Source organism: Nyctereutes procyonoides, unplaced genomic scaffold, assembly GCF_905146905.1.
Source record: "Nyctereutes procyonoides isolate TBG_1078 unplaced genomic scaffold, NYPRO_anot_genome, whole genome shotgun sequence".
NCBI classification, from domain to species: domain Eukaryota; kingdom Metazoa; phylum Chordata; class Mammalia; order Carnivora; family Canidae; genus Nyctereutes; species Nyctereutes procyonoides.
The window spans coordinates 37251449-37276249 of NW_026575048.1; the positions used below are offsets into that span (position 1 = coordinate 37251449).

At 48.8% G+C, this 24801-nt stretch overlaps 1 protein-coding gene across 4 annotated transcripts in view; it reads right to left on the reverse strand.

Moving 5' to 3' along the window:
• The window catches only part of PAX8 (paired box 8), a 61207-nt gene extending 45625 nt beyond the window's left edge, over window positions 1-15582 (reverse strand). For all 4 annotated transcript variants that reach the window (XM_055327602.1, XM_055327603.1, XM_055327600.1 and 1 more), the window contains exons 1-2: window positions 15478-15582; window positions 15034-15141 (exon numbers count right to left, since the gene is read on the reverse strand). In XM_055327602.1, coding sequence (XP_055183577.1) covers window positions 15034-15058 — 25 coding nt within the window. In that variant the 5' untranslated portion in view covers window positions 15059-15141; window positions 15478-15582. The remainder of the gene's footprint in view (window positions 1-15033; window positions 15142-15477) is intronic.
• Between the last annotated feature and the right edge of the window lie 9219 nt (window positions 15583-24801).

Consider the following 24801-nt stretch of genomic DNA (forward strand, 5'->3'; position numbering starts at 1 on the left):
CACCCCAGAGGTTTGCCCACAAATGCCTGTTAATGATTGGATTAAAAGGAAGTACAAGCGGGACTCTAAGATTATTTTGGAAAATCACCAGGCTAAGATTCTCTGGAACAGAGCTGGGAAAGGAAAGAAATCAGAACATTTTGATAATGTGAATCATCTAGCCATCACAGATTATTGCCAAGCTGTTCCCCATCATAAAAATAACACAAAGCTTGAAGAGGATAAAGTAGGTATGTGGCTCTAGCAAGAGAGCTAAAAGGAATATGAGCATCAATGACAAGGGAGGTGTGAAGTCAAGCCAGGTAAGGATGGAAGTTTTCATGCACAGTGAGTAAAACACTCCTAAACATGTACATCGAGTGCACTTGACCCAGGCTTCCTGATGGCAGAGCTGGTATCGACCCCTTAGCCTGGCCTCTCTGGTCAAAGCTCCCTGTAGTTTGTCTGAAACCCATCAGACATTCCATTACTGTACTCTTTGGCCAGAGCTGACTCTGGTCCCTGGAGCCTGCACACACGCCTGGGACTCCACATCTTTGTTCCCTATGGTCCCTCCAAGAGTCCCACATGGTGGGAATCCTGTCCCTGCCTTAGGGTAGGCTCCCACCCCTGCCTTGATCATAGCAATGCACTCTCTGTCCCCTCTCCTGCTAGCTCAGCATTTTGTGCCTGTCTGGACTGAGCCTTTCCTTTCTCTCTTCACTTGTGGCTAAAAGTCCAATTTGTTTCCATTCTCTCTAGAATGTCAGCATGAAGGCAGAGGACTCCTGAGTTCTGCAACCCCAAAGTCTAGCTCCGTACCTGCCCTACTAAAGGGTTCTGTAGATGTTTACTTATTAAACTGAACATTAGAGTACAAATGTTCTTTGAAACAATCTGGAGTTAGAGCTCAACACTTATGTGGTCAGGGGATGTGTGATTGGGTGAGAAGGCGAGAGTATGTCATAGGACCCTGGAGTAAGCATGGGGTGGGGTGTGGTGGGGGACTGGTGCAGTGTGCCATCAGAGACCTGCACAGGGCACTGCCAGTCAAGTTCAGGCATACAGGAAGTCAGAGACAGAGAGTGGGGGTGGGGGGCTCATATGCTTCTTAGGAGCTGGAGTGAAACTTCAAGTGATCCAAGCACAGGGGCCAGGCAGGGCACCCACGTAGGAGACAAATAGGCCAGAAGATCTGTCTCAGGACAGTAGAAGGCTGGGAATAGAACCATCTCTAGAGAGTGGACCAAGTGGTTTGTGCACCTGAGGAGAAAATAAATGATGATTTCTATGGCTGGTAGCGTGGACTAATCCCCAATGTGATGGTATTTGGAGGGGGAGCCTTTGGGAGGTGATTAGAGTTAGATGAGGTCATGAGGGTGTGCCCTCATGACGGGAACAGTGCTTATAATTAGAGACTACAATAATGCTTATTCTTTTAGGAAGAGTCCAGATCTCTCTCTCCCCAGGAACATGCACTGAGGAAGGCCACATGAGGACACAGCATGAAGGCCCTGTCTGCAAGCCAGGAAGAGCACCCTCACCAGACTTGACCATGGTGGTACTCTGATCTCAGACGCAGCCTCCAGAATAGTGAGAAATATATGTCTATTGTTTAACCTACCCAGTGTATGGCATTGTGTATTTTTTTCTAAAGATTTCATTTATTTATTTGAGAGGGTTGAGAGGAGGAGAGAGAGACAAGCAGACTCCACAATCAGTGCATAGCCCAACACGAGGCTTGATCCCACAACCTGGAGGTCCCGACCTGAGCCAAAATCAAGAGTTGGAGGCTTAACCAACTGAGCCACCTAAGCACCCCTGGCATTATTTTAATAACCTGAACCTACTAAGACAGGTGACTGGGATAGAAAGTGTAGAGTTGATGGGATCTTCTGAGGAAATCTCAAGGAGAGGCGTCACGGCCCTAAGTATGCTCCTGAGCAGCTAGAGTAAGGCAGGGGGGCAGCTTGTACAAGCAGTGTGGGCGAGTATCCTTACTCTGCCACAATCACTGGGTCCCTTAAATGACCCCCCCACACACACACGCTATATACAATGTGCCTGGAAAATAGGGGGCTTTTTGATAAAGTAAAGGTGAGAGAGGTGGGGGCCCAGGAACAGAACTCTTTCCTTGATGGTGGCAACGCAAATTCTCTGTGATGAAAATGCTCAGATGCTCTCTGCTTTTGATGCAGGCATGCACATCTCCACATTTCACACAACTAGGGTGCTATACCCAGAAGGTGGACATCAGACAACCCCAACCAGCCTCACATCCACACTAGCTATTCTGGCACTTGTCAGGAGAAAGGGTCCCTGGAAGGCCACACAGACTTCCACCAAGAATGTGACCAAACAGCAGCTCCACATAATGAAAAGTAGGATGTGCTGCTCAATCGATTCAAGATCTAAGGGATATGTGAAGTAGTGGCCATTAAAAAGAAAAAAAATTACATCTTGACCTTGAAAGTGTTTTGTCCAAAAATGCACTTTGCCCTGCCACTATTGCTCAGTTTCACGATATGAGTGAGTATCTCTGCTTGTTCTGCAGGGAAACATTGTTTGAGAATCACTGATTTATGAAGGTTATACAAATATTTGTTGACCAAATGTACAAAGTATTCATGATGACACCGTATTATTTGTAATAATCAGTTCATGCAGGTGCTGCAGCAAGCCTTGCACATCCAGGAGATTTTGGTGCACACTCACATAACCCTTGCATGGTTTAGTGCGCAGGGGCATGTGTGTTCATAAGGCTGCAGGGTGAGGACTGAGGGGCTCAGGGGACAGAGCTGCGGGGGATTTCTGAGCAGGGGCGAACAATGAGACAGGATATTCTCAAGGTCTGAGTGGAAGAAGCCCACCAGTGACAGCCCTCCGCTGCCTGCATTCAGCGCTGCCATCCTCAAGGAACCTACTGCTGTTGCCCACCTGCTTGGTCACTCTGTCTTCATCTGGGAAGAGCCACCATGAACCCCAGAGACAGAGCATTGATAGTGGCTCTGACACCCGCCTAACGAGAGGCCTATGTGAATAACTGTCTTTTGGTCTCATTGCAAACCAAGGTCTCTGCAGGGCCCCCGATACCACCTCAGTCCTCTAACTTAAGTGGGGCCCTGGGGAGGAGGGCATGGCTGGACACTGGAGTCCCTCTGCTCAGACCTCAAACCATAGGTTGCAACAATGAGGAGACCACAGGTGAGTGACCTCATGCTTTTATTGATCAGAGTTGACCCACAACACAGAGTAGATTCCCTGGATGCCTGGGACCTCACTTTCTCTACCATGTCTATTATTGATGCTTCTCAGCAATGTGGACTCCATCGGAACTCGACAACTGCACCTGTGTTTTCCGGGCTGGATCTCTTGGACTCTCTGAGAGCAGGGGCTTCACTGACCCTCCCTTTTTTTTAATCATTCACAAACCTAGGACAGTGTTTCGCACACACATGTACTTTGTAAAGGCTTCTTCCTAGTGTTTATACTTGTGACAGAGTAAGTATTGTGCATATATGTGTGAGCATACTTCACCCGCATGTATATGAGTGTGGTTATAACCCGCTATGTGCACATGTACATCACATATAGGGGACTATATGTCCAGCCAGGGGCCCAGGGTACAAAATTCAAGGAGGCACTCATTCTCAGGGCCAGCTTTGCCCCTGCATTAGCCTGAGAGTGAGCATGTCCTTAAATTTGGCCCTCAGGTTGCCTTTGTGTCTCACCCACCCTCATCCGAACCCCCACCTTGGGTGTATGTGTGAGTGTTTGTGTGTGTGTGTGTGTGTGGCTCTATAGTCTCTGTGTATGGGAGCATCTGTGTGGTGTATGTGTTCATATATGTGCCTGTGTGTCCATTTGTGTGTCCATGTGTATTGATGCCTCTCCCTGGGCTTCAGCTGTCCCTGTCAGCAAGTGTGAGAGGCCCTTCTCAGTTCCCTGGGCCATGGCCAGCACTCTCTAGACTGGAGTCTGGCCTCACTCTACCCCAGGACACTCTGAAGGCTGCTCCAGTATCGCACAGAGAGCCCTGGTTGTAAGTGCAGAGCCTCAGCTGTGCCACTAAGCCCGCGGGGTCTGGAGCAAGGCATGCCCCTGTGAGTCTCAGTTTCCTGGTCAGGAAAATGTGGCAATGGGGTTTCACCTGGGAACCCCTTCTCTCCTTGATCAACTCTGGGTCCAGGTAGATATTTGGTGTAACAAAACCCTAGGGAGCTCCAGGGCTGGGTGAGATCCACCCCCTCGCAGGTGTTCAGTAGCCCACTCTAAAGGGGAAGAGCCACAGAGAGAAACATCTCTTTACAAAGCATCCCTTTACAAAGACTGCAAAACATGCCTTAAAAATAAAGTGCTAGCAGGCGCTGGGCACTGGTGAGGAGGGAAAGCTTTAGGGGAGGTGGCATCTGAGCCAGGCTGGTGGAAGATAGCTGGATAGGGGAGCCCCCGACTAATCCTGAGATCAGTCAGTCCTCACAGGAGCCTGCTGAGGCAGGAACCAAAAGTCTACTTTTCTGCAGGTGTAAATGGTTGAATGGGGACTCAAACCCCCCACACCAGCCCCTTTGGCCTTTCTTTTTTTCCTCCAGCAAAGGGAAGGATAGGCTCTCTGGTCTCAAGATGGGCACCATCTACAAGGGGTGGATTGGTGAACACACACAAAATTGTCTGCAGACAATAGAAGGCTGTGCACAATTGTGTCCGTGCTGCGGTACAGACAGTGACTTCCAGGGAGGTGGGGACAGAGAGCAGTGTGGGCAGGGGCACGATGCGCTCCTGGCCTCAGATCTCTTGGGGAGATGGATACCTTCCAGCCAACAGGATCCAGCCAGCCAGGAACACAAATGTGAGAAAACAATCAGGACAGCAACCATATCACTGCCAGCAGGATTCCTGAAAGCAGGTCTCACCTACAAAAGGGTGAGCTTGGGGATCTTCCTGGTGTGGGGCACTGTCATATCACCACAGAATGTGGCGACTGGAAGGACCTGCTCCTTGTCACACTGTCAAGGAGATGGGGGGGCCCAGAAGGGAAAATCCTATAAGGTCTGCACATCTCTGAAAGTGTGGGGGATATGCATCAGAGGTGTCCAACAACCATTTGGATTTAGCAGATGTGGGCAAGTCTCCACAGCCTTTGCACCTACAGATGGGCAACATTTTACCATGAACCAGATAGCCATCCAACTCCAGAGTCTCAGTGTAGACCCCCACGGAGCTGGGGGAGCCTACACAGACTCCCATGCTGCCTCTCTGGAATAAGTGCTCCAGGGACCAACTAGACTCAAGAAAGCCAGATGAGCTTTATCTGTTGTCAGCAATAACTTGATTGAGTGGGGTGGCTATTGGAGATAAATGACCTTTGGTGTTCCCACCATTGAGGTTGTTAGTTCAGTCCTTGGCCTGCCACCGAACTGTTTGGTCTGATTTTTCCCCCTTCTGGTGCTATGGGTCTGTCCCCTTGACAGGGAATCACAAGACTCCAGCTGCCCTCCCCAAGGAGGTGCCACTCACCCCTGTCATTTACTTGGACCACCGGGGCAGGGAATGCCACCATTCCTGGCATGGTGTCCTGCACATCGTGGGTGGCCCCCACTAGGGTTTGTTACATTGAATCAAGCCCCGGACCCTCAAGTGCCAGCTGGCTCCTAGCTTGACTCCAGTATCTCTCCTGCCCTAACACTCTCCATCCCATCTTTATTCCTCCCCCTGTTCCCACCTCTAAGTCACAGACAGATGCCCAAGGACCTGCCAAGAGGTTGCCCCATGCCTGCCACCTCCATTTTGACAGGACCCAAGAACAATCCAACGTTAGCAGGGAAGACCAAAACAGCTGGAGTCAGTGATTTGGTGCTCAGCTAATTTTAAATGTCAACCAGGGTTTGCCATCATGACAAAGCTGGATTATTATTATACGAAGTAGGAAAATATAAGATGGGGGTGGGGTGAGGGAGAAAGAATAGTGAAGTAAAAAAAATAAACATATAGTTCTGTGTCAATTAAGAACAGGTACCGAGATGTGTCTTCATGTGGTCCTCTCTTACTACACCACAGCATAGCTGCACATACACTTTCGCTCACGCAACCTCTAAGACCCTAAGTTTTACTAAAGTCCTGGAATGTTCTGGATTCCAACATAAAGTCCATGGATAGTCCATTCTAGTGTTCCCCCTATGACTGGGTTTTCTGGGAAAATGAGGTAAGGAATCATTTTCCAGAACAGGCTGTGATAGCTGCTGATAATGGCCACAGGGGTCTGAGCCAGCACTTCCCACGTATCCTTTCATTTAATCCAACACCCCTGGGTAGTAGGTTTATTATTTTGTCCACTTGGAATACTTAAAAGATCTGTCCTAAATTTTTACTGGAACAAAGTTTTGATGCTGGGTTCCACAGGAAATGCTAAGACAATGTGATGTTTGGGTATCTCCCCGGGAGAATTTTCGCAGACTCTCTTCCCTGGTGACCAGTATATGGAGCAGGAAAAAAAATTCTTGAGTAGCTGCTGTGTGCCAGGTAGGGATACTGGTCAAATTTTTAGTACTTTCTAAAAGCTCTGCAACATCTTCACATTTTATACCCACGAAGAATCCAAGCCCAGAGAGACAACTGACCTACCTAAGGTCACACAGGGACAAAACAGCAAGGTCCAGACAGGCAAAGCCTCCAAGGCATAGACCCTCCTGCTGCCTGTAGAGATGGGTAGGCTCCCAGATGGCCCCGGCTTCAGTGACTTCCAAATCCCTCGCCCTCCTGACGCCTCCTGGCCCCGGAGTTTATTCTAGGAATAATAGTTCTGCTGTCCTAGAGAAGCTGAGAGATAAAAAAAAAAAAAAGCAACACACACAGAGGACCCTGGGTGTGCAAACATGCAGTTCACATGATGACAGCAGATTAAGCTGTTTCTTAGATGTGTCACCCAACCAGCTCCCCGGCCTCTCTGCTGTGCTGGTCTGACAGCGACAATATGTCCCAGTGGACTAATTAGCACTAACTACTCAGGTCACTCCAAGGCCACTTAGGAGAACAAGTGCAAAAGAAAAACTGATGAGCATTGTGGCTGAAAACAGGAGAAGAAAGACAAGAGTTAAAAGAAGGGAGAGGAAAAAAAATATTTGTTTCTTTTCTTTCTCAGTCTTTCTGCTTAAACCATGGATTTTTTTTTTATTTGAGAAATGCAAACAACTCCAGGAACTGGGCAGCTTCTCTCACAGGAAAAAGGGCAACATTAAAATGACCAGCTAATGTTACAAGATGAACCACAGAGGAGGCTCTGAAGGAGCAATTTGGTTTTGAACCCCTGAGTGAGAGATACCTCGAGGAAGCAGCGGAGGGAACGAACCCAAGCTTGAGGAAATGAGAACGGGCTCCTCAAGTCCTCAGGACTGGCTGCTGGTGGCCCCGACACCTGTGACGTCCCCTGACTTCGTGGGTGAGACTTCGCAGTAACTTTGAAACTTCCATCACACCCACTAACTCATTAGTCTCTGAAGTGGACCCAGGTAGGCAGGCCAAGTATGGTTTGCAGATGCCAAGGGACTAAGTTCCTTGCTGGCCTATGATAAATGGAGGTGCTGGAGGATAGCTCCCTCGCTCCCTTTTTTTGGTGCAGGTGGAAACATGGCAGCTTTGGGGGCATGCATTAAAAAAAAAAAAAGCCTCTCTCTCTGCCTTTCTTAGGGGCTGATCATCTTTCTCCTCACAGCGACCTCCAGGAGGGACATCCTGAGAGGAACCACTTCTCCCATTGCACAGATGAGAAGATGGAGAGCTGTACTGAAAAGGATCTATTCTAATGAGTGGAGAGTTAGGGACCCTGGCGAGGAGAAAAAGCTGAAAGACTGAAGGCCCTGCCACTATTGCTGTCACTATTGCTGTTCCTACAGACCCTTATGTCCTCTCACGAAGGGTTCTGGCCTGACTTCCCAGTGGAGTCGCAGGTGTGAACCATCCAATGGGTGGTTCACAACAGGGAGTTTGGATGATTTGCATGTCAGGAAGGTGGGCAGGAAACAGGAGCGTTAGAGTCCGCTCAGCCTCTCTTAGCATCAGTTCCTTCCTCTTCTGCAAAAATGTCAAACACAATATGTGCCTGGTAGAGTCATGGGAATTAAATTAGAGGATGGTATGCCCTCTCCAGTGGACCACCATACCAAGAGGAGCCCTCGGAGATACTAACACAACTTTCATTTACCGAGGGCTCACTAAGTGCCAGGGAGTGCTGAGCTCTTTGTGTGTGACTTCTCTTTCTTTGACTATAAAAGTGGCATTGGCAGAGCTGGAGCGGCCGTAGGGCTGACTGTGCTGAGCCTTGAAGCAAGATGCAAGACTTGGCATCTTATGTGGCATTCAGGACTAGGGAGGGATTGTGAGGAATGAACACAGAAACAGAACCCATGTATCCTTGGGGGAACTCCTGAACTTCCTTCCCCTTGATCTTGGACATGCCTCAGTAGGGAGATGCTGGTTTCTGCCCAGCTCCATTCCTGGGGAAGGAGCCCCAGTCCAGGAAAAGCCTAGTAACTCAGTGACATGAATTGTGGGTTTAAAATAGAAAACTTGGGTCCCTGGGTGGCGCAGCGGTTTAGCGCCTGCCTTTGGCCCAGGGCGCGATCCTGGAGACCCGGGATCGAATCCCACGTCAGGCTCCCAGGGCATGGAGCCTGCTTCTTCCTCTGCCTATGTCTCTGCCTCTCTCTCTCTCTGTGACTATCATAAATAAATAAAAATTTAAAAAAAAAATAAAAAAAAATAAAATAGAAAACTTGGGCAGCCTGGGTGGCTCAGCGGTTTAGTGTCGCCTTCAGCCCAGTGTGTGATCCTGGAGACTGGGGATCGAGTCCCATGGCAGGCTCCCTGCATGGAGCCTGCTTCTCCCTCTGCCTGTGTCTCTGCCTCTCTCTCTCTCTCTCTCTCTCTCTCTCTCTCTGTCTCTCATGAATAAATAAATAAAATCTTTAAAAAAATAAAATAAAATAGAAAACTTCCTGGGAAGAATTTTCTGGGTCCTGGCCCTTGTAAGAGACATTTGTTCATCATGTTCCCCACCTAGCCAAGGGAGAGATCTAGAGGGGCTTTCAAAAAACCCAAACACAACCCTAACTGTAGACCTAAGGAAATAGTTACAACCCTCAAAGATCTACTTAAAAGTGCCATGACCACAGATAAATAAGGAGGAGCAGAGGCCTCTGCTCACCTATCCCTATCCAGAGATTCCATCACTGATCACAGACTGAATGAGCTGGGATCGGCCTGGCATAGTGGAGCTTTCAGGAACCAGGAGACCCCTCGATGGCTGTTCTCTACTGCTGCCTCAAAGAGCAACATCTAGAACCTCTGCAGGTGCCAACGTGGTCACTGCACACACTTCCTAGGCAACATGTCTTCTAGCTCCTTCTCCAAAAGAATGCAGGGTACAAAGTGTCCCAGTCTGAACCCAGAAAAGAATCACCCCCCCAAAAAACTCTGAGTATGGGTGTGCATTCTCCTCTTTTTATGGAATGTTTTACATCCTCAAGTTCTATCTCTGAAGGGAGTGGGGGCCGGTGGGGGCCAGTGAAGCTGCTAAACCCCCCAAGTTTCAGCTAAAACAAAAACCAACTGCAGTCTTGAATAAGGGTGCATTCTCCTGTTCTCTCCTTTGAAAAATCATCTTTTTTTCTTTTTCCTTAAACGAAATTTGCTTTTATCTTTTGGCTCCTTGTGTACCCAGAACCACAGAGCTCAAAGCTTTCTCAGCGCAGCTGAGAACTCTTGGACTGATAAATAGAGCAGCTTTAAAATGCTTAGAACTGAAGACAGACCAACTGTGGAGAGAGAAAGTAAACACATCCATGCACCAGTCAACCCTAGCAAGCTCCTCGCTGAGATTACAAACTGCAGTTCCTGCCTGAGCTGGCGAGCTGGCGAGGATGCTGGGGCGGGCTGCTGTGTGTGTGGGGGTGTGCAGAGCCACAAAGCAGGGTCCTCTGCCTCAGTTAGTTGTGCCCCAGAGGAGATGGGTCACCTGGGAGTCTGCTCAGGACCAGGTTTGGATGTTTCTAAGCATAACAGACCCTGCTGATGTGTTTCCCACTGGTTTCACACTTGGAATTGTCCCAAGAGAAGAGGGGACCAGCTTCATTCTGCTGTAAAGGCTCTCATCTTCCTCACTCCACATTCTTTGTGTGCTGGTGAATTTCACCAGCGAGAAAATTAGGACTTTTCACAAAACAGAATCTGATCACTATATCATTTGATAGGGATATCTGAGGAACTTTTCCTATGAAGAATCAATACTTTAAATATTCCCCTCGCCTGAAAACACACACACATACACACACACACACACACACACACAAATTGTTTTTTATGAGAACCAATTAATAAATGCTAATTCATTCAGGCATATCTCGACTAAATTACTGTTTCATTTAATTGCAGGGGAATTTTCCATTACTAAACTCTCCCTTGCTGATTTTTTTTGCATTATTTATATATTTTTTTCAGTTTCACTAATAGTGAGATTGGTATGTGATATTATCTGCTGTTTGTACGTCTTAAATTTCTTTTTTCATTTAAAATGTTTCCTCATTCTTGCAGCTCCACGTAATCTGGGAGAAACATCATTAAAAGCAGACAAGATTTTATACATAAATGAAAAAGGCACTGCCTGAAATTAACCTGGCAGGAGTGCATCTTGTCTGATGGTGCTGCTCTCATTTCAGGCGTGCATGAGTGTGTGCAAGTATGTGTCTCCACTTTGGGTGTGCGTGGCAACGTTTTCCTGCCAATGAATCACCAGTCTATCTGCGGAAAGATTGCGGGTATACCGCTAGGAATGAAGATCACAGGGATTTTAATAATAAATAAAAATAACGCTCAAATCTCTTTGTAAACCCCCAGAACACAATGCGTATTTTCTTGCTTCCTTTTTATGGATACCAAATCAAGACTTTGATATCTAGACAGACCAGCTGGCTCCTGAAAATCCTGCCTCTTTTCATGCATAGAAAAGTGGGGGAGTTTCCAGTGGTGTTTAGGGGTTACTTAGGGACTGTGGTAGAGATCCATGTTCAAAAGGATGTGTTTTGAATTCCCATTTTCTTATATTGAATGACAAAGGTCCTGTGCACCTGGCTACCTTCGCTTCTGAAATAAGTTCTTTCATTTTTATTCTCTCCAGCCACCTTCTCCCTCTCACTTCTCTCCCTCCCCCATTGCCTCCTGTCAGGGTCTTTCTTTTTCTCTTTTTTCTGTCCCTTCTTTCTCTTTCACAGTAACATATTCTGAGGATGTGAATGATTAAACTGTTTACTCCGAGGTTTAAGTACGAAAAGGCATGTCACCGAAGTAAAGTTTCACCTTCATACCCAACTCTATCAATAATTACAGAACAGGGATGATGATTAGTAAATCTTTCTTACAGTTAGCTCTTGCGAAAATGATGCCATTTATTCTGAGCATTCTGAGTTCTACTGATTTCACTTTTCACAAAAATTAATCACAAAGCATAGTAACCTCCAAAATGAAGTCAGCCTATAAAGGGATTGTGAGGAAGACAGAAAAATATATACCCAGTGAATATGTACCCCATTAAAATTAGAGCTTTGAAGCCATGAAGAGAAAGTTTTGACATATTATTATATTAGTGGATGATCTCCTTTGAATAAAAATATCACAATAATTAAAATTTCATGACACTGATTTTTGTTTTGTTTTGTTTTCCTTCACTTCCTTTGTCCTCTTCAGCAAAATTAAGGCAGAGTCTTTTTGGGTACAGACTGATAAAATTAATTAACTTTTTTTCCACCCCCAAAATGTCCCAAATAAATGCTTCCAATAGACATCAAAAAAGTGTCAATTAGAAATAATTACTTCTTATCAATCAGTGGAGCAATTAAAGTGACAAAGCTTAAAAAGATACTTATCTTAAAACTAATTCACAAGGTAGCTAAATTATCTCCTAATTAACTTGCATTGAGGAGGGTGGGAGGATGGACCATCTCGAAACAAAGATGAATTGAGGAACCCCAATACCTCTTTATGCTCCTTGAGACTGTTTCCCATCCGGAGAGCTTGTTTGCAACCCAGGCAAGAAACCTGGGGAAAAAAACCCAGATCCTTCCCCAATGCATTTGGTTCCCTTTCCTCCTTTCTAAAACCAAGATGAGGGAATAGGGCTTTGCATATCCAATCTAGCAAGAGGCTCGTGCATCCTTGATCTTAAGTTTTATTTTACCACTTGAATAACCTATTTTCAGCAGCTGGGGAAGAGGGCTGCTGCAAGTTATTGCACATAACTTTTAATGACAACTTGCTTGCTTTTACTAAACTCTCTTCCTCGTTGATGACGATATTGTTTTCATTATAATAATTATGTGGCATTTATCTTTAAACATTAAAAAAAAAGGTTTTGCTTTAGAGGACCTTTGTTCCCTGATGCTACAAAATTCCCAGTAGATTTTACAGAATGTTCAGTCCATTGCTGACCAGCGCAATCAGAATAACTGCCTATGCGCTCTCCATAGCCCTTCCCGAATAAAGGTTGTAGGGGAAAAAAAAAATTAAGACCTCATTTCACAGCAAGATCAGCCGAGAGTAAGCTGAGGATGAGCTGCAGCCAGCCCAGTGGGCAGAGGCTGCACAGGAAACTTTGCTCAGTCTTCTCTGGTTTTTGGAAACCCTGTGCTCAGCCTCGGTCCCGCGAAAAGCCCCGGGGCACCCTGCGCCCCGGCATTCTGCTTCAGAGAAAACTTAAATAGAAGCTTTCCAGGCAAAGCCAAACTCAGGAATGGAAGTGCCTGAGGAAAAGAGGGAAGCTGCTAAACCTGAGAAATGAGCTTATAAAAATAGGAGGAGTCAGTTTATGAATTTATCTTTAAACATAGGCAATAGGTGTTAAGTAAACTGGTTAACAAGACGGAGGTCTCTGGCTCAGGTTTTCATGACAATTTAGAAAAGAAATGGGATAGCCTTGAAACGTTTGAGCTCTGTTTTAGGCAGTTTTCTTCTGTTTTATTAGCATTAAATTAAACGAAAGGAGAAAGGCTCATTTTCCCCTCCTTGCAGCTTTATTTCTTTTTTATTTGTTTGGGGTGGGGGGGGGAAGGTTTAGAAGTAGCCCCTCTGCCTTCCTTAAACGGAAAAATACCTCTGCCCTGGCCCTGCCAGGGAGTGGTCAGCTCTCTTCCCCCAACCCAAGGACCATTCGCATCTGAGCCAGTAGGAAATCGGCCTCTCATCTTCTGGGCCTGTTGCTGATTGAAAATAAAGTAAAAATAAATGGTGCCCTCCCACCCCCACCCCCCTTTTCCTTCTTTTATCCCCATTTAATCTAGCGAGTGCTTCTAGAATGAAAATAAGTAGCGAAAACAAAATCAAGCCAGCCCAAGGGACCGTGACCTCGTCTTATTTCTAGCAGCAACAGAGGGAGAGGTAAAATCGAGGTCCCAGGGCACCCACTCCTACCATCGCCTGAAAGGTCAGGGGAAGGTCGGGCTGCCGGCGAGGGGAGACGGAGTGGGGAACCGAGCGGAAGCGGCTGGACCAGGCTGGCTTAGGATAGGGCAGTGAGCGCTGAGCGCTCGGCCTCGGAGACCGTCCTGATCCCGAGGCAAGGGCGACGTCCCGTATTGTCCCCGGGTTTGGTTAATGACCGAAGGGCTAAAATCTGGTCTCGGTCTCAGAAAGTGGTCAAGGAGCGCGGCGGGGCGAGGGGTGCCAGCCAGGTCCGCTCGGTTCGGGGCTCGCGACCCCGCCGCTGCCGGGGAGGGCCTCGAGGTCTCTACCGCCGCGAGGTCTCTACTGCGCGCCCGGAGAGGCGGCCGGGACGCGGCCGGGACGGCTGGGGCCGCGCTCTCCTCGGGGATCTGCGGGTGGGGAGGCAGCGGACTGCTGACTCCGTCTCCCACTCTAGAGCAAACCAGAATGACCAACCTTCTGGCGCCTCGCGGGATTCCCCGCACCCCTAGTTGCGGAGCCGCGGCCGCGGGACCCGAGGCTGCGCGGCCAAGCTCGATTCGTGGCGCTCTCGGCTAAATAGAGATCTCAGCCGCGCGCCGCGCCCGATCCGACCCTGCTTATTATAACAAATGTCCCGTTTGCCGAGCGGGACTTCATATTCGCCGAGAATTCATCTGAAATATTGATTTCCTCTCACTTCGCCGGCCCAAATCGATAGCGCTGCGCCCTGGCCCCATAAATCGCCTTCCCCGCGGCCGGCCCGGCTCCATCCATCACCGCGGGCCGGGCCGCGCCTCTGCCCTCTGTCCACACTCGCTGCGCGCCCGGGCGGCCGTGCCCACCGCGCCCACCCGCCCCGACCCTGGGGCTCCGTCTCCTTAACACCTTTCTCCCCAACCCCCAGCCCGGCCTGGGCCGGGAGGCGGGGGAGAGCAGGCGCCGCGGCCGGGACCCCGGAGCGCCCAGGAAGGCCCTGGGCCGGGGCGCCGCTGGGGAGGGGGTTCGGCCGCGCGGGCAGCTCGGTGCTCGCTGGCCGGACGCCCCGCGCGCGGCTCCCCGCCTGCCCCCGGCTCGGCAAGGAGCAGTCCGAGAGCAGCCGGCCGAGTGCACTCAGAGGCCCCCAGGCCCCGGGCCGCGAGATTCTTTCCCGCTGGCTTGAGGGGTGCGTGGGGCTCACGGTCCCGCGGGCCAAGAGGGTCAGCCGGGGGCCAGAGCTGCGCGCACCCTGGCACACGGGCTTAGAGGTCGGGGGCGGCCCAGGGCCCGAGAGGCGCAGGGTGTCCGCTCTCGGGGGCCGTGCAAGACAGGGGTGGGGCGCGAGGGACACCCCTCTGACCCGCACGGAGAGCTCCTCACCGCTCCGCGTGGTCCGCAGAAACCGAGGCCTGGGGAGGGCGGCCCGCCGGGCCGGGCGAGGGGGACCTCGGGGCCTGAGAACGGCGAGATGGCCGCAGCGGAGAGCTAGGCCAGCGGCGCCCCCAGCTGCGTCCCGCGCAGGAGGGTACCACGAGCCCGGAGCGTGAGCTCCCCAGCCCCACCGACCCGGGCGCACGCACGGACGCACGGCGACGCGGGGGCTCCGGGGTCCCGGCAACGCCGCGTCCTTACCGGATCTGATGGAGTTGTGCGGCATCGCCGGGGAGTCGCTCGCAGCCCGCCGAGGGCTCAGGGCGTCCTCGCGCAGGTCCCCGCCGCGCCCGCCGCCACGCCGCTGCCCTGCACAGACCCAGGGGAAGGGGCATGAGATTCGATGTCCCCTGTCTTATGCCTTCTCCCCAGGCCCTATCCCTTAGGCTCTCATCACGCGGCAGGAGTCGGAGGATTTTTAGGCGAAGGGTGGCCCGCTCGGCCGGGCTTAACACACGTTTGCCCGGAGGATCCGGGATTGGGTGTCCTCTGAGGAAGCCCCAAACTCCAGAGCGGGTGTTTTTGCCCCAGCCTCATCCAGTTTAACGTAGGAAGGGAAAAGCTCCCAGGCTTCCTGGGCCCCTCTCCCTTCCAGAATCACCTCTGTCCCCCAGTCTGCTTTCCGCCAACCCCTGGGCAGCCTACCTGGCCGGCAGGCCACAGGCCCTCACTGCCTGGGTCTGCCCGCCCGCGACGGTGCCCTGGGCCCTGCTGTCTCTCCTCGTTCTGAAGTTTGTTCCCATCCGCCCGGCATCGCCGACCGGTTTTATCCCGCCAGGGCCCTGAGAGATGGGTCTGGAGAGGCTCGCAGGCCTCGGATTGGCTGGCTGGGTGCAGGGGGGTGCGGGGAGGGGAGGATTTTGCAAGGGGGACATGGCTGAGTGGACTCAGGAGTTAGAAACATTCGCTGGAGCTTCTGTTTCCAGTGGAGAGAGGAGAGGGAGGCAGCTGAGCCCTACCTCAGCAGGCCTGGAAATATTAGAGGAGTGGGAGATGGAGACCTCAGAGCCTGAGCATGAGGGTCTCGGGTTCTTCCTGGGGTCACTGACCACCAGAAGTCAGAGACACAGTTTCTCTGTGACATCCTGCATCCCTTCTCTCACCTCTGCTCTGCTCTGTGGAAGCAGTCTTTCCTTTTGTAGGAGGAAACTTTGGTTTTTAAGCCTGTTTCTTAAGGTACAAAGAAGCCTGCCAATAGGACTGGAGACAGCAAGGTCCCATCTTCTCACCCCTTGTGTGGACTTCTTCCAGACAGAACCCCAAACAGCCCCAGAACTCATTGCCTTTATATCACTCGGACAGGAGCCATACCTTCACCTTTATTAGGTTGGTGAACATGGTCCTATAACCTATTCGACAGGGCTTCTCCTCTTCCCAAACACATGCAGCCATCAGCCAGCCCTCTTTCTTGCTCCTTGAAGATTTTGAACTTGGGAGAACAGCTCAGAGGGTGGGCAGTGAGGCTCTAAGATTTCACTTCAACATGGAAGGGTGTCAGCCAGCCAGCAACAGGACTGAGCTGACCTCTGGCCAGCTCTGGTCTGTGAGAATCAGGACCCTTGGGAGCTGGGGGCCTGCGTGTGGATAAGAAGGGGTGTCTTGGATGGGAATGAGCTGACTCCTCTTTGGTCACAGGTTTTCTCTTCGTCCGGGAGGCTGGGTCCAGGGAAGATGGTACGTGCAAACAAATGTGCTGGGGCCGTGGGCAGGGCCTGGACTCCTTAGTCTCAGACCAGATGGCCAGCCTCAGGAGCACAAGTCTCTGGCCTGGAGGGGTACAGAGGCCAGAGATGCTGGAGTGAGAGGGGAGTGAAGGAGCAGAAAGGAGTTATTCAGGGGGATGTGCATGTTCCTGTACACACGTGTGTGCCCACGTGTGTAAAAAAACCACACTTTTTCTTAATGAAAAAGAAAATTTTCTCTTTCAGGTTAACCCACTTCTTCTTCCCACCCAGACTTTCTCGATTTAGTAGAGATTAATCATTTTGTGAAAAGAAAAAGAGGAGAGTATGCATGTCCCCTAAGTGGATTCTCCACATTCGTAATAATGGCTCTAAACAAAAACAATAAGAGCTTTACTGTGTTAAAAGTTTCTCCAAAATTGGTGTTTAAAATTGCTCTGTGGTTTCCAAATGTCCAGATACTGTACTTCTCTAGTAAGACCCTCCTGGGGGGAGAAGATCAAGGGTGTTGGGATGGAAGTGGACCTCAGTGCAGTTCCCACGGCCACTACCATGGGCCAGTTGGCTGCTCTGGTGCCCAGCCTGCCTCTGTAGGGGAGCTGTGGGGCAGCAGAGGGGAAGGCAGAGACTGTCCGCTCAGGCTCCCTCCTACCAAGGAGGCAGTGCCCAGCTGAGCCGGACAAGCCCTTACCCAAACAGTTCTTCAAACCTCAGAAGGTCTTCCCAAGCCAAGGGGCTGCGATAGGTACCAATCACCATGGAAACTCATGCATGTATTCTTGCCTGCAATTTTCTCCCACTTGACAAAACAAATCTGCTCCCTTTCCTTTTTTTGGCAAAAGTTCTCAAAGGACAAAAATAGCGACTTATCAAAACATCCCTGTCTCATTTGTGGGCTCATTTAAAAAATTCAGTTAAATACGAAAACTAAAGGTACAAAAGGCCCATTCACAGACCATGAGAGCACCCCTTCCCTGGACTGCAGGTGACTGGAGATGGCCAAGAGGAGACTCGGCAGAGAGGTTCTAGAGCTAGCAAGCAGTGAGAATACAGTGAGCCCTGCTGAAGAGATAAACCCAGGCTTCATGATGCTTTCTAATTACAATCAGAAATCAGGCCTGGGTCCCTTTCTACTTCCTATCTGCCTGCCACTAAGGTCAAGAAAATGGTTATTAATCAGCACCCCAACTCAATCTCTTTGGCATCACTCTCTTCCTCTGCAAAATCAAGAGGTTGAAACATATATATTTCAATATTTATGTTGAATATATTAAAATATATTTATGTCTATTTAAATAAAATATATATATTAAAAAATCCATATCCATGATCATTGTAATTATACATAAAAATCTTAAGCCTTCCTCTAATGTTACTTAACATTTCCAAATAAATTTGGCATCATGACTGAGAGACTATCAGATCAATGGTACATTAAGAACACACTTTTTAAAACCAATACCTCCTTCTCCAGCTTTTTCTTAGATTTGATGCCCATAAGGTTTTCATGCTGAGGTTATCAACTGGCAACCTGTGATTTAAACCCAGCTACAATTTTTTTAACTCAGTGTTCTTTCCAAGAAAATGTAATTAATTGCCATCACGAAATTAGAGAAGAAAGAGTAACTCTGGCTTGCCTTTAAAAATTGGACAGATCTGGCCACGGATCTGAGTGTTTCTTTGTAGAAATAAATGTTCTTTCAGGTTTAACATTCAAAGAGTTTGAAATACATGCCAGGTATAGCTGCCTCACTCCCGTGAGTATTCTGTGATTTTTTTTTTTTTATTCTAAGTTGATCTGCTGAGCCTTCAAAAGATGTTCTTTCTTTCTAGGATTCAGCCGACATTGGCAGAGCTGGTGGTAGGGTTTGCCGGGGATGAGACTAAGGGCATTCTCTATATGTGGGATTTTCAGTGCTAAAACCAAGCTGCCCTAGGCACACCAGAAGGAGTTAGCCCTCCTAGCTGACAGAACTGGGAAGGAGGGTGGTTTGGAGTTCTTATAAGCAGCTCAGAGTTTACACTGACTCCTGGGGTGGCTGTTTAATTGCACAAGTGGAATCCTATCACCTTCAGGCTCAGGCTCTTTGTCCCCTTGAACTCGGCCTGTGGGCTTTACTTCTTAATTCCAGGACATGGAGGGAATCTGGGACCCCTTCTCCCACTTTGACAAGAAGTCTCGAAAGTTCCTCTGTGCAGACCACCCAGAGGCCAGCCTTGGGGGAAGATCCTAACCCCCAGAAGGCTCCTTGCTTACCTGCCAGGCTGCCAGACCCCCTTTTCCCTACATGGGAGACAATTCTGGAACTAAAGAGCATTCCTTGAAAAGAAACCAGTAGCTCTCTGCTAAGCGTTAGAAGGTAAACTTTCCAGCCCTGACTGTGTGAAAACGGGACCATCCCCTCTCTCTGAGCCTCACTTGCTTATTCAGTGGGTTGTGGTTACAGGTGGAGAGTGAGGAGGGTAAGGCCTCATAGATTTGTTGGGAGGATGAACAGAATTATGAACGTGGAAGCCCTTTGGAAACCACAGCTGTGCACAAAAGTTAATTATTGTTAGGCAACAAAGGCTGGGCAATACTTTTAAGAAGGGCAGAATTATAACTCTCTAAAATTTTGCTGGAGACATCCGTTCCTTTAATCCCCTCCCAAAAGCACCGTGAGTTTTTCAAACAGCCACGTGAACCAGAATGATGGAGAGGTGAACTGGGAGGGACAGGAAAGGGCCGGTGAGCCCAGAGTGCTGTGGGTGTGGGGTGGCTGTTGTGGGGGCTGGGTGTCTGCGAGGGGAGCAGTGGAGGGTTTGACCCACAAAAAGGGGAGCAGTGCCAATGGCAGAAGGGGAGGGCTAGCTCCAGGGCAGAGCTTCCAGCCTCCTCAACATCTCCCCCTTGGAGGGGGCAAAAGTGTGGAGGGCACCTGCAGGTCGCAGTCCCCTCTCCCGGCTCACAGACTTGCCCGTGGTGGTGCTGTGGCCACATGGGATCTTTACCAAGTCCCCACACCTCAGGAAATGGCTGACAGCCTGCCCTGAGGCCTCCTGGTGGCCCTGCCTGAGAATCAATCATTAATGAGCCCCTGCTCCGTCCCTCCCCCTCAGGCTGTCTAAACACAGAAATAGAAATACAGGTCCTGGCAGGTGAGAGGAAAGGCCCGGTGTGGAAGGCAGTTTGGAAAAAGCCACCAACGGCAGCCAGCATTAGTCCCAATGGTTTGGGGCTGGAGAAGTGTCCTGGGCACGTGTCTCTCAAGCTCTTTGCCTACCCCACAGTCCTTTGGTGGCTGCAACAGGGGTGTCTGGAGGACACTTGAGTAACAAAGAGCTTCACTGGGAAACCAGAGGGGAAGGTGACAGAAGGAAAGGATGGGAACGATGTATATGGGGATAACACGTCAACTTTTTCTAGTTTTAATATTTTTAAAAATGTTACAAATAATTAGCATGGCCCTTAGGTTACCCATTTTATAGATGAGAATAACGAGCCCCAGAGAAGGTAAGTAGCATGTCCACGGTTACGCAGCGGGTAGCTGGTACTCGATGACCAAATAAACACTAGTGATCCAGTCCCTGCGTTGTGTTAGAAATGCTGCTTGCCTCATCCTACTTCCTCTCACTCCCCAGCACCTATCTACCTACCCTCTAGTCAGGAAGGAAGGTGCTGGAACCCAAGGAGTGGCCAGAGTGAGGTCAGAAAACTTTCCTGCCACAGGAGAGGAGCCCAGCTCACTCAGCAGGAATGCCCTCCCTCCCATTGGCCGGGCCCCTGGTCCAGCCCAGAGCAGCAGGAGTCAGGGCACAAGAATCTTCTCAGGGCACTGGAGTGGGCTGCCTTCCTGACACCTGTTTTTGGGGAGGTGCCAAGGAAAAAACCCAGGCCCAGGGCTCTTCATCAGACTCCAGGCCGGCTTTGTTCTCTGTGGCCTTGGAATGCGAGAGGTCCCTGCTGTTCACACAGACCACAGAACAAGGCAGGGTTTCCCCTAACCGTTGGCAGTGCCGGGGCCCTGAAGAAAGGACTGAGAGATCTTGGTAGTTGGGGAGCAGGGTGGAGGGGAGAGGTTGAGGGATAGAGAAGATTCTGGAGACCTCATCTGCCTTGTCTTTTGCCCCCAGACTTCACTGCCTGGCCCCTGCAAAGCTTCCTGCCTTCTGAGCAGAGCAATCCTGGGCGCTTTGCCACACTTTGGGCCTTGGCAGGACTCAAGACCCCCTGCCTTCCCTGCGTTTGGGGGGGTTGCCCTGAGGGTTTACAACTTTGGACTCCAATTTGTATCTGTGCTCCAGTGCCCCAGCAATAGGCCCATCCTTGCTGTTCTATGGCCCCCATATGAGGGTGGCCTTGAGGGATTACTAAGCATGGTGCTACTTTCTAATAACAACTACTGCTACTGTTATTTACAGGTATCATTAAATGTTAGGGGCTACTAAGTATCTTATGCACACCCAGTGAGGCCAAATTTTGAGGCAGCTGGGACATAGAGGTTGCTTTCTAGGTCATCCCATTGCTGAGCAGTAGAACCAGGATCTGAATGGAGGCTCATCTAAAACCTGAGCCAACATTCTCTCCACCACCCTATGTGGTGTTTCAAGGGAATGGACAGCCATGTAGCTTCAAAAATGCTGTAGGAATAAACTAGAAAATGAGTCTCTCTTGTCCGTTTCAGGGGCCACCAGTGGCCCACTGGCAAGAAGCTTGACCCCTAGTCATGAGGCAGAGGATTCCTTGGCCCTCAGAGAGGCCAGGCCAATGAAAGAATAAAAAACAAAGCAAAGGTTGGGGTCACGATACATTCCACCTCTCTGTCACAGAATTCCCACACGTTTCGAGAAGCACAGACACAGAACTCATTTGTGGCAAGAATGAGTAAATCATCCACCTATACATTTTTCTTTTTCTTTTTCCCCTCCAGCTCTCTTGAGGTATAATTAATAAAGTAAGAGGATATTTCAGGTGTACATCGTGGTGAATGCCTGTGTACACTGTGAAAGGGTCCCCACTATCTAGTTAATGAACACATCCTTCACCTCACATGTTTCTCTCTCTCTCTTGCTCTCTGTCTCTCTCTCTTTTCTTGGTGAGAACATGTACTATCAAATGTTCATAGTGTATTCTCTCAGCAAGTGTTAACAATGATTGTCATAATGCTTTACATTAGACCCTCAGACCTTGAGCCTATACATTTTTCTAAATGTTGTTTTACATTCTTTTTATCCTTTTAGGTATATCATCTTTATGTGAGGTAGCATTTCCTTTTATTTGTCCTAGTTCTCCTTTGAACCTCGTAGAGTATGCTGTGGTCGTGCTGATTTGTATTTACTTCGCTCCCATTCTCTGTCATGTTACAGATATTCATCCTATCTGCTCTGAGACTTCATTTTTCCGGGTAGATTCACTTCCCTTAGGCTCATGCCAGCAGAGAGCCCAGAGTCCTGGGGAAGGATCTTTTCCCACTTGGATCCTGACACTGCCCTCCACAATGCAGAAACAATACAGGAGTTGTGACTGTAGGGCTGGGAATCTAGCAGCCAAAGTTGGAATCCTGGCACATTCCTGTACGGGCTGTGTGACTTTGTGCCAATCACCCAATCAAACTTCTCCAAGCCAGAGTTTCTGGGTCTGAGAAGTGAGACCATTAATGGTACTTCTCTTTTATTACATTGCAACGATTAGGTCAGACAAAGTGCTTGGAACCCAGTGGATGCTCAGTAAATGTTAGTGTCTGACAGTAAAACTAGCCACAGTAAAGATGATAGATACCATCGTTCATAGACCTTGGGGTGGTGTCACCAACACCATAACTCAACACCAGAAGACACTGGAGTTTCCAAAGGGGGTCATGGAGTCAGGGGACTGGGCAGAAGGAGGATTGAACATTCTAGGTCTTAGACAACTGGTCCCCAGATGTATGTAAGCAGTTTCCTATCCACCATTATCTGTGAATGTGTACTCACCCGGCATCCTGGCCTCTATCCTCTGAGTGCCCAAGACCACACTCATGGATTAGAACTCGCTCCCGCTTCTGAAGAGCCTGCCAAGTTCTTCAGCCTGAGAACTGTCCTCCCAGAAAGTGCGTGTTCCCGGGGCCTCTAGAGGGTGGAGTTCAGAATAGAAGACACCATTCTCTGGAGGGCAGGCATGTGGCTTCCAGAGCCCTGACTTTTCAGGCTCAGCTTTGTGGTGGGCCATGTCTGACCTAAATGCCACTTTCTAATTCATTGAAAAGCCGGAGTCTTCCCTAGTTTCTTTCTTTCTTTCTTTCTTTCTTTCTTTCTTTCTTTCTTTCTTTCTTTCTCTTCTTTCTTTCTTTCTTTCTTTCTTTCTTTCTTCTTTCTTTCTTTTTTCTTTTTCTTTCTTTCTTCTTTCTTTTCTTTCTCTCTCTTTCTTTCTTTCTTCTTTCTTTCTTTCTTTCTTTCTTTAGAGCTTATATGCATAATATATCATAAATAATTCAACAGTAATGACAAGTGGCTCCCTTCCTCCTGCCCTTAGCCTAAGGTAACCCTGTTACCCATTTGGTATTTATCCTTCCAGAACTTTGCTATTCATACTTTATGTCTGTTAAGGTAGAAATTATGACCTTTATTTTAGGAATGTGTGTTTCAGCATACATAGTAGCACACTGTATGTAAATCTTGCTCTGCAAGTTGCTTTTATTCACTTAGCAATATCTTGAACATTTCTACATGTCAGGACAAAGCTCTACCTTGTTCTTTTGAACTTCTCAAGCATACTCCAAAATATGGATATGATGCAGTCTAAGTAACTGTCCTCCTTACCATGTATTTTTATCTTCTACTTCTTCTCTTATCAAAACTGGTCTGCAACAAATTCTTTCTGCACATGTGTGAATATTTTCCTGGTGAGATGAGAGAAGAGAAATAGAATTGTGGGGGCACAGGGTGAGCACCTTTAAAGTAGGCAGGGCTAATTGGCTTCCCAACAGTCTAGTCTGGCTTCTCTCATCATTACTATTTTTTTTAAAGATTATTTAATTATTCATGAGAGACACACAGAGAGAGGCAGAGACATAGGCAGAGAGAGAAGCAGGCTCCTTGTGAGGAGCCTGATGCAGAACTCGATCCTAGGACCTTGGGATCATGACCTGAGCCAAAGACAGATCTCAACCACTGAGCCACCCAGGTGCCCCACTCTCTCTTCATTAATCTTGAATATCCCTTTAAAGATTGAAGTTAATTAAGCAGGCCAGGCAGAATAAGAAGGGAGATACCTGTGAGGTTTCCTAATTCAGGGTCATTGTCACCCTCTAGGCAGTGACCAAGGTACAGAAGTCAGTGTGGGCATCCTAACTGGAGAATGCTCTTCATCCTGAGAATATTCTTGACTCCTCAGAACTAATCAGGGATTAAAGAGAGGGTGAACCACAACCCCCTGGCATCCCAAGGCCACCTTCACAGATCAAACTGGGTGACTGAATTATGGTCTCTTCTTCAGGATTTAAGAAAGAGCTGGCCCCTCATGCTTGAGACTCAGTCTCTTCATTCCAGAGCCTGAGGAGTTGTGAGCTCAAGCTCAAAGAGACCTGCATTTATGACACAGCCCAGCCCTGAGCTGTGTGATCTTGGGAAAGTCACTCACTTACTCTGATTATGAGGTCCCTCATACTTAGTAAAAAAAAAAAAAAAAAAAAGGTATATCATGTTCTCCTCCTACCAGTAGGGTACTGTGAAAGTGGTTTGTAAACTCTTCAGAAATGGAGAAATGTGAAGGATGATGAATTTGAAGCAATTGTGTGGAATATAATGCCAGGGTTACCTCGCCAGAAGAACCTTTCTCTTTCCCTCCCTCTCTCTCTCTCCTTCCCTCCATTTCCATGAATTTAGTTGCATAGATACTTATTGGGCATCTACTAAGTGTTGAGCACTCTGCTAGGACTTGGGAATACAATGGTAACCAAAACAAGAATCATATCCTTGTGGAACAAATAGGTAGGTTCTTGCAGGGAGATGTGCTACATGCCATGATGGAGCTGGAGTGGGGAGTAGGAGGTGTGAGGAACATGGAGCAGGGCACATCACAGAGTCTTAACTGTTCAGAAGAGACCTCTAATTAGACAGTGGAAGAAAGAGGTGCATTCATCCAGGCAAAGAGAGGAATGTGAGGAAGTGGACGTTGAATATTCTGGTATGAGCAGGAAAAAAAAATCCACAATGTAAAGGCCCAAAGGGCCAGGGGGCACCAGGCACATTTAGGGAACTGAGCTCACTGTAGTGGGAAGTAAAGTGCAGTTAAAGAGAAAGAGAGGGAGAGAGAGAGAAAGTGAGAGAG